The sequence below is a fragment of the Ammospiza caudacuta genome, chromosome Z (genome assembly GCF_027887145.1).
Source record: "Ammospiza caudacuta isolate bAmmCau1 chromosome Z, bAmmCau1.pri, whole genome shotgun sequence".
Taxonomy (NCBI): Eukaryota; Metazoa; Chordata; class Aves; order Passeriformes; family Passerellidae; genus Ammospiza; species Ammospiza caudacuta.
Window position 1 is genome coordinate 42396357 of NC_080632.1, and position 20529 is coordinate 42416885.

General features: G+C 42.3%; 1 protein-coding gene across 1 annotated transcript in view; it reads right to left on the reverse strand.

The window, feature by feature from the left end:
* The window catches only part of DMRT1 (doublesex and mab-3 related transcription factor 1), a 57798-nt gene extending 45145 nt beyond the window's left edge, over nt 1-12653 (reverse strand). The window contains exons 1-2 of the mRNA XM_058823950.1: nt 12369-12653; nt 9189-9372 (exon numbers count right to left, since the gene is read on the reverse strand). Of these exons, the coding sequence (XP_058679933.1) occupies nt 9189-9372; nt 12369-12653 (469 nt within the window). The remainder of the gene's footprint in view (nt 1-9188; nt 9373-12368) is intronic.
* Between the last annotated feature and the right edge of the window lie 7876 nt (nt 12654-20529).

A 20529-nucleotide genomic window follows, 5' to 3' on the forward strand; every position in this document is an offset into this window, starting at 1 on the left:
GAAAAAAAACCAAAACAACAAGGAGAAAGCAATTTCATCCAGAAGACTGCAGGCCTGGCATAGTAAATTTCTCAGTCCCACAGAGAGCCCCAGTCCAGATGCAGCTAACAGAAGCTGAAATATGCCTGATTTCAGAAGAACTGGAGAAGGAACATTTTGTTCACATTTAGTGTACACTTAATAAAAATGATCTGCTGCAAACATTTAGCATGCAACTTAACGATCCTCCTAATACAGCAGTAGAAATAAAACCTACGGAAAATAATATTTTATTTCCACAATTAATTTAAGCTCTGGGCCTTCAATAAGATATCTATGGCAGCAAATTCAACTTTCAGTGTCTCTGTCACTCACTATAGCGCAGTAATCGATCTTTTTACGTGAGCTGAGGGGTAATGCTTGTCTTTCTTTTCTAGCACTTTTGGTCATTATAACACAGCTATAGTGATCATATTCAAATCTCAAGTGGAAAAAAATATGAATGGCTTTGGTAAAGAAAACACATTCAAAATCTTTGAATATGGCTTCGACTCCGTGAAGGTGGTAGGCATTATTTTAATGCTCCAGCATATGTTTGTCCACACTGAACTGAAACACCAGCATTATTTACACATCTGAAGTTATTAGCATGTGTGACAGCTAGTGGGATCAGGACCAATAAAATCAGTGCTTCAGAAAATTAAGGGCATGAGAAACAAGGACCATTTCAATCCTCAGTATAAGAGCTGGGAGTATGATTACTGCGTGTGCATATCTATGTACACAGGTTATTATTCACCCTGAGATATCCGATTTGAGAAGAAAATTTACAAACAGTTAAGTCTTTGTGTTCATGCTACCAAATCCAACATGCTACTGAAATGAGCAATGGAGAAAAAAGTAAAGCCACAATTAAAAAAAAAAAAAAACAGAGGAAGAAATTAAAAATTTTAGGAAGTTAGGGAAGAAAAACAGATTTATGGACAATGATGGAAAACAGCCCAGACACCTGCAGGGGCAAAGAAGCAAATTCAGAGAAGGAGAAAGAAACTCGGTGTGGATTAAATCTAAAGGGATTTAAGTCATTAATGAGAGATCAAAGAAAACATTAGAAGGGAGGGAAAGCTTCACAAGTGTCTGAGATAGGAGACCTTGGAGGAAATATGACTAGGTTAAAATCACTATGCCTCACACTAAAAATAATAAAGGGAGTAGGACGATGGTTGGAATTAGCTGGAGCCCATGCTTGGTTATAAGCTATTATCATGACAGAAACCCAAAAGTTTCTACAACAGACCAACTGGAAATAATAGGAGGGCTTTTTAACTCTATCTAATATGTGATGCAAAAACTGAAAGTGGGAGTAGTGAAATGACACTGCAGACATCCAGCAGTCCTGACCAAGAGAACAAGAATCACACAGATGTGTGTAACTTTTGTGCACAACTGCCAGTGTTACATGGGTGCAGCAACGTTTGCACTCACAAAATTGGCTTCAATGCAAATGCAAACTGATCACTAATGAATGGTGTTCATGCATAACTGACAGAAATGCACAGTGACAGGAAGTACAGCGGCTTACCATCCGCTGAGGTGCAGTTGTGTTCATTACTACAGACATCCAAATAACCAAATAGTGGCTTATCCTGTATGCAATAAAACAGTACAAATAAAGACTGGAGACAGGAATTAAAAAACAAAACATCAGACATCCAATCTCACTGCAAAGGAAGTCAGACTCAGTATTTAACTAACTGCAAGCTCTTCAAGGAAACATAGGACAGACGTGCATGAACACTGTTATTTAAGTAAAGGAGCTGTTCACAATCCTGACAATACTAGCAGGTACTCAAATTCAGAAGAAAGTTTAGTAAACTTCAATAAAACAGAGGAATGAGAAGAAGCATATGAAAAAGCATTCCTACAAAAGAAACCTTCAAAACTGCATTATGCTTCTCATGTTATTAAGTGACAAATCTACTGTAAATGGAAAATAATTGAACAGGCTGAAATAGGAAGTTATTTGATAAATTAAGCAAATGAATGCAGTCTTCAAGGTACAAGAAAGCATGTGAAACAAAAGGAGAAGCAAGAAGTCAAATCAGTGCTCAGTTAGGGAAGCGTGCAGTACTCCTTCACTCCTCACTTATATCTTTTCTTTAAAACAAAGAACCCCACACATTCAGAGAAGATATAGTAACTGTTTCAAGGACACAGAAAGGAACAAGAGTTTAGCTGCAGATAGCGAGTAATGTGCCCATGGATAGTAAATTCTTAGAAATTCCTAGTACATTTTCTGCTTCTGCTCCATTCCTTATCTCAGTGTTCATAATAACAAATGGAAAGCACAATCTAGCACAGATAACTCTCTAAATCTGAATGCACATATGCAAATGCCAGTGTTACAGAGGAAGAGCTTCCAAGGCAAAAAGAACAACAAGATGTGCTGACCAGCCCTGTTACCTTAGGTGGGAAGAAAATCTGGTGCTAGGACACTGTACACGGCAAAATCTGTCCAGTACACAGCAAACACTGCTCAGCAGCTATCTTGCCCTAACCATAGATATATGTCTTTAATTGTCATGAGGTGTGAAAAAACTAGGACAGCAAGATGCTGAAAACACAGAAAGCTCTATGGTGAAGTATTTTTGAAAATGAGAAAAAAAACCAAACCTAAAAACCAAAAAGGTTTGAAAATCCTTCAGGGGAAAAAATCTCTTCCGAAATGTGAAGGGATAGAAGTAACTGCTGAGCTTCCTGTGCTTTGCCTCCATCTCAGGGCTGAGCAGCCTTTCTCTCTCAAAGTAAGGGAGTAGGGGTAGGTCATGACTGGTCCCTGGCACTCTTGCTTCCCTGGCACACGCTGAAACCTCTCCCCAGCTCCTGCCTCTGGTGAAGACAGTCCTAGGCAACGTTCAGAATACCACTTGCACAGAAAAAGAAAAGCAATCTTCTGTGAGGATTTTCCAAATATGTTTATAATTCTATTTGTTTTTACACTTCCAGTGAAGCATCACACAGGACTGAAAGTCTGAAAGGAAAATAAAAACTTCTTAATTCAGACACTTTGAGAACTGTTGCTAGTTCTACCTTGTTTCACCAATACAACAGAAATACAAGCCTTTTGACAGGAGTCAGTGCCTCACTGAATGGATATGTACAGCACTTCAAATGTTAGCTCAGTTAAAACAGAGGCACCACCACACATGCGCGCATGCAAAGCTGCAGTAACGAATACTGCTTGAAAAGAGGAGCAGGAAAACTGCAAGCTTTGCAAGAGAATTGGAGAATTGATTGGAAACATCTAATCAGGGATGCAGAACCCTGTAACATTATGATTTATTTAACACAGTCAAGGAATGGCTAGAGGCAATGAATCATATAAGAGATGACAAAGCTGTAGGAGATTTCCGTCATCTACTTCAACCTGCACATTGATCAGAGTTTACCCCCATATTAATCACCAAGATCATAATCTAACACACTCTTAAACACCTCTCCTGATTACGCTTCACTTACCCCCTTGTCCTTATGCAGGTCACTCCATTGCTAATTGTACTACTCGTTAGGAAAAAAAGTGTCTAGTGTCTAATTTAATTTTGCCTTTTTTAGTTTCAAGCCGTTGCTCCTTGTTATGCTGTCTCAAGCACTGTAAATAATCCCTCCCCCTCCTCCATATTATTACCTCTCAAATATTTATAGACTGTTTATATCCACCCTTAGTCTCCTTTTCTACAAGCAATACATCATTTTTGTCACCCTTCCCTCTATCCTTTCAGATTTATCTATGTCCTTTTATAATGAGATGCTCAGAACTCCTCTACCATTTTCGCAAGTACAGTGAACCCAAAGCTGAGAGAAGCTGAAATGCTCACCCCTTCTTGTTTCACAACCAACTTCTTCTTACATAACTCTGAGCGAAACACGTTATTTTGATAGGAATTGAAAATTACAAAGCCATGGCCACCCCACTGTGGAAGGCATTGTTCAATGCATACTTGTATCAGTCCAGGATTTGAAAAGCCTATTCAGGATAAATTTCATCCTAAATCAAGGGAAGATTGTTCAAAGCTCCTGTAATATTTACGAAGTCCAGCTTGAAAGAGATTTAGTAACTAAGCAAACTACTATACAGGCAGGCCACTTTCAGCAACTACTTCCCAAGACAATATCTAACTTGTGCTGTGGAAATCATGTCAATCCAAAGAGGCTAAGAAGTTCACAAAGTCTTACAAGAGACACACGCAAATGTAATTCTTTTTCTCTCATCTTAACTGCAATGAACTGGAGAAAACCAGATGATGATGATGATGATGATGATGATGGATTAGTTATTCACAGGTGAAGGACACAAAACTCCTTTGTTTGCTGTTACAATCCACAAAAGACAGGTCATGTTTAACTATACTCCTCGCTTTTTAAGAGAGATTTGTTGACTGTGGGAGAAGCCAGGGGAAAGCACCAGGAAGCAATGGAAGGGGGTTGGCAGGACCAGGAGGCAGCCAGTCCTGCTGCTTTACCAAAACTGGTAAAGAAGCAGCCATGGCTGCAGCAGGAGAAAATCATCCTTAGAAAGTAGTGAGGAAACCAAGGGAAAAGGGAAGAGCGGGAGGATGGGCAGATAACCACTGCAGACCCACCAAGATCTCTGAGGGCATGCAGCCACTATGTTAGCCCTGGCACAGGCAGGCAAAGCAGCTAATGCTGCCTTCTTACTGCCAGCCTTGCTGAGGCCGCTGCCAACTGAACTAACAATCCCCTCCACCATTTGTCAATCCCCACAATTCTAACTATTTGTTTAAAAAAATCCACCATTGAGTATTACTAGGTCAAAAGAGTTACGATTTCTTTCACAGGCTTGCAAGTGCTTATCAGTATTGAGGCTGACTGAACTTCAAATTTAAGTATGCTGACTTAATGTCAGGGCAAGCAAGTAGAAATTTCAGAGCTTCACAGAACAGTCTAGTTCGGAAAGGATCTTTGGAGACCAGCTGGCTCAAACTATTCAAAGCAGAACCAGCTTGCTAGTTGGATCATGTTGCTTATACACCATCCAGCCAAGCTCTGAGCCTCCCCAAACATGGAGACTCCAGAACATCACTGGATAACCTGTTTCAATCCTCAAGCACTCTCACAGTAAAAAGAAGCTTCCACATGATCAGTTGACTAAAATGAGGCTTCTTTAATGAAACTGAAATATTTACAGCACATAACACTATACTATAAATACTGCAAAAGAGCTTTCTTTCTAAAAGAAAATTTCTCACTTTTTTAAACCCGGCTATGATATTTTTCCATTATAACAACTAGGTTTTTTTTAAACTCATCTTGCACAACAGCTGCAAGATCTGGCACCAATTTTTGAAATCACAATACAGTGAGCAAGAAAGTAAAGGAAGAGTAAAGAAGGCATGGTAGGGTTTTTGCAGACAGCTAGGCCACTGCAAGTTCAAAGGGATCTCAGTACCATCAAACATCAGGCATGCTATTACTGCTGATCCCACTATGGTATGTATTTATGAGTAGATAAAACCCCTTCTATTTGTCAGAGAGTTTCAAATTGAAGACAGCAGCTACTTAGAGAAAAAAAAGAATACTATTTTGTTTCTGTCAAACATAATAAATGTAACAAAGGGAAATAACAAATACAAGCTTACTATTCACAATTGTTCAAAATTATGTTTGTCAACCAGTGATAATAGGAAGACACCTGAACACTACTGACAATGCAAATACAACAGGGAAATGACCCCACAGAGCATAGGACCAGGAGCTGGCATTCTGCATCACAGAGTAGTCCCATCTATACTGGAAGTTTCTAAACTGGGCCAACAAGAGTGCAGAGCAGCAGAAAGAAGGGGTGCTTTCCAGCACCTTCCAGTCATCTGGTGGTGTATCTTGCAGCCACTCCAATTGCCAAATGCCAAACACGACCCTTAGTCTGTGGCAAGGATAAAATATAATGAAACAAAGGTGAAATGCATTCTCCTTCATTCAGTATGAGCAGCTTTATTTTTTTCAGTAAGCTCTATGGTGTTTAGTTAGTGACCTCATCTGCCTCCCCTCTCTGACCCCCATGACTGCTAAATATCAAAACGGCAGAAGCTCTAAATTGACACAAACCAGTGAAGAGCAGAGGTGTTATAAAATGAGAATGTCTGAAAAGCACATTCTACACGCTTCACCATAATCTTTCCTATATTTTGCAGATCTGTTGCAGATCCTAACAAGATATACCTATCCTACAGACGGGAGGACAATTACATCAAATGCCCTGGGAAAATGACTTTTGCTGCTCTGTACAATTAAATGGCCTTTTCTTTCAGCAATCCAACTTTTTAAGGGGAAATGCACAGGAACAACAAATTCATGAGACCATGGTCTGCTCCCTTTCAACTACCCTGCAAATTCCCAGTTTACTTTTGAGTGGGAGCATACAGTTCATCCAAACTAAACATGCCTGACATGGTTAATGTTCGAACACCTATGTTATGATCATGATAATTCATTTTTTCCCCTCTTCAAAAACAGCATGTCACAATGGGATCTGAAAAACTGCCTCTGGTATCCAGGCATCATACTATTTCTGATCTGCTAATAAAATGGATACAGCAAGCAATGACTCTTTTTCTGGCACTATGTCTGATTTGTGTGACTTCTTCACACATCATTCCTCTGCTGGAAAACAATGCTCCATGTGATGGGAGTCCAAAAGAAGAACTGCTCTCATAAGCCAAAAAGCTTAGAGGAGGAACAGAATTACCGCTGTCAAAATCACCTCTTGCCCAATCTAATGTGAATCACACAGGACACACTGTACTCCCAGAAGCCACTGCTTGCCCTGGGGCTTGCAGGGAACTAACTGCTGGCTCCCCTTGCCATGAAGGGTTTCACTTTCCCTGCTTCCTTTAATAATTACGGTAAGTTCTTGAAAAATCAGCGCCTCAGCCTGCCCACCTGAGACAATGACACTTGCTCCAATGGGGTCTCACATTTTGCTTGCAGTTTAGGGTAGTAATAAAATCATAAAACAGCAATACAAGAATCCATCAAGTACCTGGTCCTGAAACAACCCAACATCTAAAGCCAGAACTTATGCCACAAGGCAATTTTTCATCTGAAAAAAAGATCGATATATGCTAAAAAGAAAAACATGGGGATATTTAGGCTATGTTCCTCATCAAAGCCTGAACTCAAGCTCCTGACAAAGCTACCCTACAGACCTGGATAAATGCACAGCACCTTCTCCACCTTCAGAGCCAGCACACAGTCACTGGTATAAAGTCAAATCCCATGAGTACTTACACTGCTTTCAGCAGATGAATGTACCAAAACCATTAAGGACGTAACTTCATTTATACAGTGTAGTCACCTCTGAACTAAGTACAATGTCTGTTGCTACTTAGGTGCCCAAAAGCAAAACTATGGACCTGATTTCCTATTCATTTGCAGATTTTTCCATTTCTGGTGAACAAAGGTTGACGCTGTCTTGATTCCTGACTTTTTTCTGGAGATGAAGCTGTGTATTTCAAATGTTGTCACTCACAAACAGTTATTTATTGGGACACAAATAATAACAGTTAGTTATTTAGTAAAATGCTTGAGAAACAATGTATTTAAATTGCTGAAATTCCGTTGTAAGAAAGATGACTGCTCTAACTAAAAGCAGTAAAACAATTCAAAATACTTTAAAATTAGGCATTTTTATGTTTTCAAGTACTTTTTCAAGCATGTGAATTGCCTTAAGCCTGTTTGGTCAATGCTTTCCATTAAAAGACCACAATTTAATTAAATTAACTAGCAATTATTAAAATGGGATTAATAAACTAAATACTATCATTTTAAAAACATTAAGATCAAAGCTTAAGCCAGTTTTGTCAACAGTAAAACAATTACATTCTTCGGCCTTCCTGTACAAGCAAGGATCTTCTTGTTCTCCTGAGTTATACACAATCTCTATATATCACTGAATATACTACTTTAATCTGTAGCCAGCTTTTTCTACGTCTATAGACAAAGCATGCAGTAATGCAAATATGAAAGGAGTAACTGCATCAATTCAAAGGTGACACTAACATAATGAAAACAAAAAAAGCTAATAAAAAGCTATTTATTGCTTTATTAAGCAGTTCTTTTAAAAGCTTCCCAACAAAATTCCTCTACAATGGTCTGAAACTGCCTGTCTGCACTAGATCCAACAAATCCATCTGACATACTTTTAATGGCCTGCAAAACAGAACAGCGTCACTTGACAGACACACACATGCACTGTCCTTTTATTAACTAGTGCAAAGCACTGCCCACTTCAGAATCACCTTTCTACCTGGCAAGTATATTCACCTGTATTACTGGCATATGCATAGATTATTAAAAATGAATGAAACTTGCTTTTCCTTTTATGTGTATTTGTTTGCTTTTTTTCTGTCTATATGCAAGAAATCAATTACACCAGCTCCTTTCTTCTTTCTTCTGTATGTTCAATCACTGTATCTGTCAGGCATAGTTAGAAAGTGGAAAAAGCAATTTGCATAGGAAAAAACATTTTGCCTAGAGTCTTCACTTGCCTAGCATATTCAAGCCCCATCTTTGCTCAGCTATGCTTTCACTGAATATACAGACAAATACTGTTTCTTGTTGTTGGGGGTTTTTTGGGTTTTGTTTTACAAGTGTTAAATGCAATACAGTAATTGTAGTAAAAGAGAAGGACTACATCACTCTTTCATAGGTCATCACAGCATGCCACACAGAACCAATGTGCCACCACACAGAGTTTTGTAAGGCTGGAAGATCTTTGCTGCTGGGGTCAATAACATAACCTATGCACTTGGCCTCTCTATGGTTCTGAAAACTTGAATTTTGAAAAAGCTACACAGGCAGCCAAAACCCACCTTACTACGACTGTAGCGGGAGTACATGTTTGGGAAAAAGGACAAAAGCTTCCTATAATTCTCTACTTGCAATCACACACCCTATCGAATTTTATTACAGCACCAGTCTGTGTAAAAGAAATTTTGATTTTCAAGTAAAAATAACCAAATAAAATATTAAAGACTGATAATGGATCCTTCCCTTCCACTAGCTGTACCAAAAGTACAATGTTGTACTGTACTGTAACCTTGTCACTGCAAAGAGGGACAGGCGTGAACCGTGAGCACCAGCAGTGTTGGCCATGGCCCTCAGACGTGAGCACCACTCTCCCAGCACCTTACCTGGTGGTGTACTAGCTGCTGTCATGGCTGTACTTGTCGAGTGCATTGGGCTGCTGCTTTCCAGCGAGAGGCAAGAATTGCCACCACTGTTCTTCTTAACAAACGTCTCAGGGACGCTGGGCAGGGGCACTGGGTGGCTGATTCCCAGCTCCTCTTCCTGAGCTTGCTGTCTTCTTAGGGCAACCTAGGAACAAAAGGGAAGACACAGGGTATGCTCTGTGATTTTGAGCACAATTTATACTGGCAGCAATGAACGACTCAGATTCAAAGATGGTTTTTCACTATTCGTACCGTAGAGTAGTGCTGATTGTAGAATCACTAAGGCTGGAAAAGACCTCCAAGACCACTGAGTCCAGTTTTCAACCAAATACCACGTCAACTAAACTACAGCACTAAATGCCAGGTCCAGTTGTTTCTTGAACACCTCCAGGGATGGTTCCTGGTTTCAGTACTTGACAATTCTTTCTGTTCTTCCTGACATCAACCTGAACCTCCCCTGGCCCAGCTTGAGCCCATTTCCTTTCATCCTGTCAGCACTAGCTGCCTGGAAGAAGAGGCCAACCCACAATCTCCTTTCAGGCAGTTGCAGAAGGTCCCTCCTGAGCCCCCTTTCCTTCAGGCTACACAAAGGCAGCTCTCTCAGCCACTGCTCACTTGGCTTACTCTCTAGGCCCTTCACACAATCCAGCCAATGGGCAGAGAAGTATGTAAGCAAAAACCGACCCCATTTTGTGTACAAGCACAAAGGAACAAACCTATGAAATGCTGGTGACATACACATCTTCCTCCACTGAGGACAGATTAACACTTGTTGCAGCTGACGAAACTCCCGCAACACAGCTGCTCTTGGGACAAGCACTCTGGAAAGTACAGTCACTACCCTCCTCTCTGCTGCTGGGGTTAAGAAGTTAGTCTGCTTGCAGGGTTCTGCTGTGCCTCTTATCAATATAAAGCAGCTTTTCATGAGGGCTTGTACCTGTAATCTGCTGCTCTATCCAGGCCTGCTAGGCTCCCTGCTGGCTCTTTGCTGGAAGTGTTGCCCTTCAAGGAAATTTCAGCATACAGTACACTGTACAGAGAGAACCATTATGGAAGAAGCACAGCAAATGTAGGGTACCATCCTGCAGGCATCTCAGACAGCATCACACACATTGAAAAGTGCTGGGCAAGTGTGGAGAAGCTGGAGCTTCCCATTTCTTTCCTAACACTGACAAAGTTCCAAAGCCTAACTGGCACTGGCCAAGCCTATAGGCACCACACAGTCTGGACATGCGTGCAGATAAACTATATTCACTGCTTGCAGACAGCCCCTTCTGCTTCATCCGAACTAGTAGATCAATTTAACACCCATGCCAGATCTGTCTGGGAAGTATATATGACACTGCTACAGCTACATACCCTGCTACTTGTGAGGTAACTGATTTGCGTCTTTACTTGAACCTCAGAAATTTGTTCCAGTTTACAGACTGGGATCATGGGCGTTTCTTGCTGGAAATTCTCCTGGGTATCTGGGAGAGGACTTCCCTACATTTTCATGTTCAACAGCCACGCTTTTTTCTAATACAGATTTATAATTCTGTTAGTTAGCATTAGCCCTTGCAATAAGAAACATCCCATACAGAAGGTGCAGACTTGCAAACACCACTGTAACTTCAACTTCACAAGCCAGTAACCTTGACCTGTAAAATTCCACCAGCATCAAGGGGCTTACTGCAGAAATATATCAAAAGGGGGAAAGACAGACTTTCAATGTGTAACTCCTACACAGATAAGGTTTAGCTAGGGAGGCTTTCAAAGCTACTTTCAAATACTAGACAGGGAAGAGAATACCCCCAGGAGGACCATCACCGGAGCTTGCTAGCAGGAGGCACCCACTGCCTGACAGAAGCAGCTGAGCAGCCAAGATTCCGTGCCGAGCAGGACACTCTGCACGGGGACACTTCGTGCTCCCTTCCCCGAGGCAGACAGCAAAGCCATTCACATTTATTTTTCCAAGGTTCACACCAGGCAGAGAAAGTGCATGTAACTTGGGCATAACAACAATTTCTGGACTGCCATACTACCAAAAAGGAGGAATTGTTTAAATGAACTGCCATTGAGTTCTGAGGACGTTTTATGCACTGAATAACAAAATTAGAAAAAAAAAAAAAAAAAGCGAGGATTTAATCTAGAGGTGCTTAGGTTTTTAAAACCTGTCAGCCCGACACACATTTTATCCGGTATCATGAAGCTCTGAGCAAACAGCAATTGCAAACTGATGGGTGGGTCTGGTATCACCACCACGTACCTTCACTCGCACCAGGAGCCCTAAAGCCCTGCCAATTATGTGCTGGCAGGCGATCGTTTGCTCTAACGAGGGCGTAAAATGCCCCTCCAGCAGCCGCTCCAGTACACGCCCAGGACCCCCCTTAGTAAACTTTGCAAGATAAAGATCACACGGGTTAATAGAGCCCTATACTTACACCGCCAGAATTGTGACTCCGAAGCGAGACGACCCAACGAAAACTTTATTCCCACCCTGAACTGGATACCGTTTGTTTTCTTAGCCCTCAGAATACTGAGCCCTCGTTGAGATAAAAGATGAGCCACCTACACAGCTATGTGAAGAACTGCTATACACCAAATTTCGAAAAAAGCCGTTAAAAAAATCCCCAAAAATGTTAGAAATGCGCTCAACTGAAGCCACCAGCATCAGGAAACGCAGTTTACACCGCCAGCACAAAATATTCTCGATAAGCAATTTGTTGGCTAGATTATTCATTTTCTAGTTAAAAGCAAGCGGGAAAACGGCTACTGACGGTAACTTAGGTCCTGCTCCGTGCAGGTTCTACAGCCTCCCGGGGGCTGTCCATAGGGCAGGATTGTATCCGGCCCGGGGGAGCGGCGCTCGGCCGTGCCCGGCAGGTGCAGCTGACCGCTCACCGCCGCCACTCGCCCCGGCTGCAATCCTCCGCGCCTCTGGGGCATCTCCCATTTCTCATGCAAAAACGAAATTTAAATAACTTGCGAGAAATACAGCGACAAGTTTCACTAACAGCGGTGTAACTCCTGGCTCCCGTCCGGGGCGAGGCTACCCGCGGCCGCGGTCTCGCAGCGCACCGCATCCCGGCGCGGCCGCTCGGCCCCGACGGGCCCGACCCGCCACGGGCGCGGAGCCCACCGCGCTCGGACACAGCTCACCTGCGCTGCCATGACGCGCTGCCGCTCGGCGATTAGGCTGCACTTGTTGCACTGGCAGTCCCGCCACATGCAGAAACGTTTGTGCCCCTTCAGTGGCGAGGAGTAGCCGTGGTTGCGGCAGCGGGCACACTTGGGCAGTCGCGGCCGCTTCTTCCCCGCTGCAGCGGCTCCCCTGTCCGCCGGGGCGGCCGCCATGGGGGCCGCCGCCTTCCCGAAGCTATTCGCCTTGTCCCCCGGGCCCGCGACGTCCGGGGGCTTGCTGAAGGCCGGGGTGTCACTGGGCATCGCGGCAGGCGGGGGACAGCTGGGAGAGCAGTCTGCGCGCTTCTGCCCCGTCCCGTCCCGCCACCCCGCGCGTTTTGGCGGGCAGCACCAGGCGGGCGTCGCCCCTCCTGCCGCGCCTCCCCCACTCCTGCTCCGGGGGGTCCGTGGCCGCTAAATCCTCGCTACCCCGAGGGAGCGGCCACCCTTCCCTTCGCGCTCCTCCCTCCCCCACCGGGCCGGCCTGCGGCGGGAAAGGCGGGCCCCGTCCAGGCCGGTCCCCGTCGGATGCGGGGCGCGGGCCCGGGGCGGCCTGACGGCCGGAGGTTCTGCGGGGCTCGGCTCAGTCGCCCTGCCCGCAGGTCCCGCACGACAGGATGCCCAGGCCCCCAGTCGGGGGCTGCTCCGCGGCTGTCCTGCGGCCTCTGCCCGCCCTCCGTGCCCCGCAGCGGCCAGCGCAGGCCGTGTCCATGCTGGTGATGCTGGACGAGGTCTGCGACAGCAAGGCGGAATCGATCCGGAGAGGCCATGTTTAAGCCCAGTTGGTCCCCTGGGATGGGCAGGTCAGGTTTGGGCAGGCGATCAACATGGCCTGGCCCAGGAGAGGTGTGACGCCCGAATAAAACACCCCATTGCCGCAGCTCAGCTGCTCTGCCATGGGGCTGCTGGCGTCTTGCTGCACTCCAGCCTCCCTTACCGCGTTACCTCGCACTCGTATCGTGCAGTGTGTGTAAAGACACACTAAAGACATCTGTGTGGCCAGGTGATACCGGCAGGTGCAAGGGCGAGTGAGAGCACGGTGATAACTCGGTAGCCATCACCTCTGGAGCTGGTGTGGGTGACAGAGGAGCTGAACTCTGCAGGGGAAGACAAGCAAAGATGCTTTTTTCTTCTTTACATAGGCCTCCCTTCCAACTTGGCACTATGTGATTTATAAACACATGCAGCTCTACAGATATTATTTACAGTATTAATATTTCCTCTGTTACACCTTTAAATCTTTCTGGGCTCAACTTTAGATGACGCTATCTTCATGCTGAAATGAAACTATTAAATTACATCTCAATCTAAGATGAATGACAACTGTCAAATGAGTGACTCAACAGAGATGAAGCAGAAAGCAGCTGAGATTATGTGAGGCTGATTTATAAAGATTGCATAAAGATTTCTATAACCCCAGCTTCATGACTCAGCATATCAGATGGCAGTAAGTTACAGTAGGTAGAAATTTATTTCTGCTAGAAGAAGCCAAGAAAGGCATCTCTCTCTTTGTGATCAGCTAACTCCAAGCTAATTCTGCTCAGACTGAGCTTCCATGCTGGAAACAGTGAGTGCCTATCTTAACCTGAAGAATGCCCCAGATCCTTGTTGCTTGATGCTTTGCATTAGCTTTTAATAAATTACATTTAAAGAACTTGTTTCTTCGTGGCACAACATTGGAGACATTTATGACACTTTTCATCGTCCAGAGAGAAACCTCATTTGAACACTCCTGTTAAGCCCCAGTCACAGCCAGTCAGATGGTCCACAAGTGAAGGCTGAGCTCATGCTGTGTGGGCTTGGTGTGACCATCATTCAGCTCACAGAAACTGAAATTTTTTTTCCCTTGCATCACTGTTCTGGGATTGACATTTCTGATGTCAGTATCTGCACATTTTCCCACAAGACAGGAGAAGATGAACATGATCTTTAGAGAAACAAAATTAGGATTTGCCTTTACATGTAGTGCTACATATCACTAATATTTAAGGAGGTGAAAAATGTAAGCATACTTAGCTTTGGATACCAAAATATAAAATTCCTCCCTGAATGAAACCAGTTGAGATCCTCTCAAGTCATATAGGCATTGATGAGTTTCCAAAATTTTGTCTAGGAGCAAGCCTTGAATATCCAGTTTGTGAAGTACATTGCATGGTGGAGCACACACAGAGAAATGTTTTCCCCTACAAATTATCTTAAGCCAATTGAAAATGCAGATTAAAAAGTAGATGAAAGGAGGCTAAATCAAAAGACCAAGAAAGGCAAAATAAAATAAACCCAACAGAGGTAGGAGAAGAAAATCAGAAATGACAGCAGGGGTGGAAAAGGAGAAAAGATAAGAGAAGGACAGTGCATAAAGCAGGCAAAAACAGACAAAAGAAAAATAAGAGCAGTCACCATGTGCTTATATATCTGACTTTTTGCTAGAAACTAAGTGGGCCAGCCAGCCTCAGAGATGAAGTACAGGATGCAAAAAGTGCAACAGTTCCAAGAAGAGCATTCATTCATCACTCTTTCACATAATTAGTATTTTCTACTACTGCCTTTCAGACTAACTGCACAGATATGTATTATCCATAATATTACAGAACCTACCATACAGAACAAAATATTAATGTTGTTAGTACCTGGTATTTTGTGTTCTGGATGAATATCAGCAAAATATCTAGATGCCTGATGAATACAAGTACATGATCAAATATTTACAAATGAATTGCTTTAGTTTTGCTAGCTCAAGTCACACTTTGAGTATGGTTTAGAGTGCAATGTTTTTCTCCAATTTTTTTAATGGGTGTATGGTGAGGTTGACAACACACTGCTGGATTTGTCCTCAGTGGAGTAATGAAGCAATAGGAGATGGTCATAAACTGCCATTAGTCCTAAGACAAATCATAATAACTTCACTGCAAGTCTTCAGGAAATTTTGTCATTAATTTAATTAATATCTGGGCATCTCTGGTTCAAGTCTGCCTAGTGATGATGTCAGTGACTTAAGATTACTGCAGTGTGCCATCACCTTTGCTGTAATTAATAACTGTAATTAATATTGCTGATGACAAAAATAACAGTCAAAAGACATTTTTGCTTTTCTCTTTTTCTTTTGTCTTAATAGATGTATGATAGTTGTCCTTTAAAGCACCTTTTTCTTTAAAGTCCCTAATGTCGTCTGTTAGTGATGATCTGTCCTTTGCATGCCTTTGGCTGATCCCTTGAACCTGGCAAAAATATTTGCTAACAAGATTATAATTTTGATGGTCAGATGTGAGCAAGACCTGATCCTATCACCACATTTGGTATGACTCAGCAAGCCAGTGGAGAGATGACAAATTAAAAACAGTTTAATTCTAACACTGTTGCCTGGAAAGTGAAGACCTTCAGTTTCCCAGAAGTCAGTGCAGTTGAGTGCATTTCATTTTAGAGATCTGCTAGACCCGATTCTGTTTAATTTTTGTTTTGTGGTGAATTTTTTTTTTTCTGTCAGTGGGTCAAATCAGAGAGTTTTTGAGATATTTTTGACTCTCACAGATCATTTTATAGACTGTATCCCCAGGGCTGCTTGTGGATTCCCCAAAGAGCCTCAGCTGCAAGAGTGGTGAGGGACAGAAGATGAAGCATGAACACTGGCAGTCTGCATTGTCTGAAAACATCAACATGTCCATAAACACACTCTGGACGTTCTGAACAAAATATCAAAGACAGCCAGAGGGAGTCAAGCAAAGGAGGGAAACCTTGCCAGCACATTCCCTGACACTGATAGGAGCTGGGAAGCTCCTCAGCATTGAACTTCAGTGCTTGCCTGCAGCTCTGGGTGTCTGGGCTGCCCTAGAGCCATCAGCTTAGCAGGGCAAACAAGTGTAGAGCTACCCTCCTCTCTACTCCTCCAGCCTTGTCAGCCTGCACATGCATTTACTCATGTGTCATCAGCTGGATTTCTGCTGGTTTACTTGTGTGAGTAGTCTCCCATGCAAGTGCATTTGCTGGAGTGACAGACATCATTGCCACTAAAACACTTGAAAAGATGCTTCAAGAAAAATCCAGTAGGTGGCATAAATAAGCCATGCCTCTTTTTTTCCCCATTCATTTGTATATGTGTGCCGTTCTCTTTTATTCATTCTCATTCTTTATTTTAATCCTCCTTTAACTTACAGAGAAGTTTAAGTTTTGTCACTTGGCTCTTAAAACATAATCCCCCAGACAAAGTTTTGTATTTGAAGCAGAGGGTTTTCTTGATACTTTCTGGCAGCATATAGATTTTTGGGTTGTTTTATCCCCCCACGTCTATATTTATGTTTCTAACAGTTTCTATTTTCAGGTTGTACTTCCTGCAGGTCTCGAACTGCCAGCAGCACAACAAAAGGAAAGGTTTTCTTATTGGACATATATCTGAACCCAAACCTTGCCTTGAAATGCTCAGTATTTACAAGATTTTAAAGCTGGCCTTACAGCTGCTCTCAGACACTTCTCTGATGATATATAAAGTATTGGCACCAGGAACATTACTCCAGATCAGTGAGATCTGATGGCTTTTGCTAAAAGTAATTTCAGTCAAGCTGAATCTTTCATTCAGACTTAAGATTTTAAGTACTTCAGTCTTCCATGGTCCAAAAATATTTCTATGCCATGGGCATTTAGGACTTCCAATGGAGTTTCAATATGCTGCTTTTTTCTCTTTTCCTCAAACTCCTTTTTTTGTTTGTTTTTTGTCTGGTTGTTTGATTTTTTGTTTTGTTTTGTTTTATGTTGTTGTTGTGGGTTTTTTTGGTTTGGTTTGGTTTTTTGGTTTGGGGGTTTTTTTTGTTTGTTTTTTTGTTTTTTTTTTTTGGTTTTTTTTTTTCCCTCTGATGCCCAGGACTCTGCTCTCACTGGGTGAACAACTACAGCAATTTATCATGCTGCAACCATCTGGCTATTTGCTGCCTTTCCTCAGTGAGAGTAAGGAGAGTAGCTGGGGTGGTGGTCCACAGCTTGCCTACAGTGAAAAAGCTGCCATGCCCATCTCCGCTTACAAAGACCACTGGTTGTTAGCAAGGCAGGACAAATTGTGTACACTCTTCAGCATCCTCAGTTCACATTCTTTCCTCTTGGTACAAATCCACACCCACTGGGAAGATAAGGTGTAGAAGGGGACCCTTGTACAAAGAGCCTTCTGCAAGAAGGAATGTTGGCAGGGGGCAGGGAACAGCATCCCGTGTATCCCAAGGTGGAGAAGAGGCCTGCCATAGCAGCTGACATGCCCTAATGGCCTCTGAAGCTGCGTGTTTATTCACAGTCCCCTCATTGGTATTCTCCCAATAAGCACGGGGAAGAGAACCTTCACATCAGTAACTTCAGATGAGCCCCAACTGAGAAGAGCCACCAGCAATGGGTGCCTAAGCAGAAATGTTTGTTTGCAAGATACACACTAATCAGAATCTAGAGTTTAATGGTCCGTATGTCAGGGCTATGGTAAAAATTACTTAGGTAAAAATAAAGAAAACCCTGCCTGCTACAACAAATGGCTCTTCCCCTTCATGTCTGGGAACCCAGCCAATGAGATTGGCCCATACTGCTCAATAAAAACAGGATTCGTTGGAAACAAAATTCATGTTGTTACATTATGCCAAATATAATACAAAACCAAAGCAGTTTTCAAGTCAGTGAAGCAGATACAATGGAGATATTTTAAAAATGTATATGTTTATCATGTTTCCACTCTGACTAGTTTTGTTAATAATGTACATAAGGAAGGGAGAAAAATTAGTGGTTTTTACACTAACACCTACATATTTCTTTTCTCATTTATTCATGCAAATTGGAGTAATTTCATTGCAGACGTAAAGGCTGAAGAAAAACCACTGTCAGCTCCTTAGAAATTTCAATCATTGTTTATAATAGACTTGGATAGCTATTTGAAAGCATTATTAGGTCCAACATATAAAATAGAAGTTAAAAAGTGACTGTGGAGAAAACCACTGAACTGCTTCTTCTCAGTATTCACTGTTCATTTTAGGCAGACTTGAAAATTAATTGGATCCAGTGACTTAGAACATTGAAGACTGTTGCATGACTCATTAAGCTGACATTTCTAACATTCCTAATTCACACAGTAAGAATGATAGACTTGCATAAGCCATCTATACATTTGAGCTCCTTCATCAGGGTAGGACCACTGAAGAGAATGCCCTTACTTCTGAATATAATCATCAATTCAGCTCTAAGACATCTGTAATGGAGCTGAGTTTGATAGACTGCCAGAATATGAAAAACTAAGCTCCAACGTCTTAAAAATAGGCAACACAATTAATTACTATTTTTTAATTTATGGTCTTTAATGTTTTAATGGATACAGTTAAATTTCCACTTCACCAAGCAAACTAATTGCTATGTAAAGGAAGAAATAGATCATTGCAAATTATAAAGCATTTGGTTTATTATCTATGCCTCTAAATCTTCTCTCGCAAGTTTTTATTATTTTGCATTCTTGATCTTCAGAAACTTGAAACTGTTGAAACTCTAATTCTGAAGGATGGTTACAGCTGAGGTAAAGGAAGGGGTACGGTTTTGCTATGTCAATTTACTATCCATCCGGTTTTTTATTTGTTATTATTATTTGTTGCTCCTAATTCTGATGCTCAGTAGAAGCAAAGTTAGTGTTACAATATCTCCATCTGATTTATTTTCATCTTTTTTCCTTAAGCCTAAACAAATATATTTTTCACATGATATACTGCTCTCAGGGGAGCATTCTGTAAGACTTCCCATTAAAATCAGTGCATGTAGCATACATGCGTGAGAGCAAAATATTGTGCTGCTCTTCCCCCATTTCTTGCTGTTTCCTGTAGGAAGCCTTTCAGATCCACTGAGTGGGGCAGGGGTGTCAGAATTGCCTTCAGAAACAGCTGAGCTCTTCCAGATATTTCAATCAAAGTCAAATGACTGTTACTTAATCAGCCATGCTGTGAAATGATTTCATGTGAGCTGCTGACCTTTTGTGTCTCCTAGCACGAGAAAGAGCCTTTCTTCTTTGCCGTCAGCCAGCCTCTCTTCCCCTAGAGCCTCTCCCAGTCCAGCCTCCATGCCCAGAGCCCCCAGAGCAACTGGGCAGTTCAGAGGTGATCCCCAAATGCTACTGCAGTGCATTGGGTCTTTCCTCCTTCCAAGGTTTGCGTGTCCATCCCCCCTCCATGCTAGGAATCCAGTTCAGAGAAAGGACCTGGGAGGTCTGGGTCTCAGGAAACATATGCCCGTCAAGTAAAGCTTTACTTAGTGCTATCAAGGTACAGATAATCAGAGCACTTAGTTGGCTTCCTTAGGCAACAGTTTTCTTCTATCACTTGTGTGTCAGTCAGCAGTGCACATCATATATGCACATTTGGTAATTAAGAGTAATTGAGTTCCTCTTATACTATTGGTGAGAAGCTGGTAAGGAAGATGACACACTTATCAAATTATTAAAACTGTCATAATAATTATAATAATAAAATAATTGTTACAAATTATTTCAACTGTCAAGCTATTAATTTTAATTAGGCTGGCTTTGTCTTGGCACTGAGATATCTTGAAAAGTGAAGGAAATATTGCCTAAAAACTAATGAGATGCCTTAATTTTCTGTCATTCATATGCAAACAGGGCCATTTGCAGATACCAGAATAAAGGTGTTCTGAGTCCAGCTCAGTCACCCAGCCAAGTGCATGAAAATATTCACATTGTCTGAGTAAAATATTGTTAAATATCCTCAGAGTTGGAAATTGTAACAGATATCATGGTGAGACTGAGAACAAAGATGAATGGTTGTTTAAGTCATTATTTTCTCTTACCTGTTTTCAAGAACCAAGGCATGGAGATTGCCTTTTCCCTGGAAGGCAGCTTCTCTGAATTCACAATAATGACATCCGAGAAGATTGTTCATTAGGCACCTAACATAAGTAGGGTACAACTCTACTATTGCCTGAGTCTCTATTATAAACACTATAGGCCATTAATTCATCTCTGCAGGACTCACTGTGTTCTACTGTCTGAATCATACACACCTTAAATACCTGCCTGGATACCCACTTTGCTCTGTGGCCATAAGCCTGCTGATGTTTTTTCCCTCTGGGTGAAGAATACATGCCAACTTTGAGTAGCTGTTTATTCTTATGCACTGCAGTGACCCTCCTG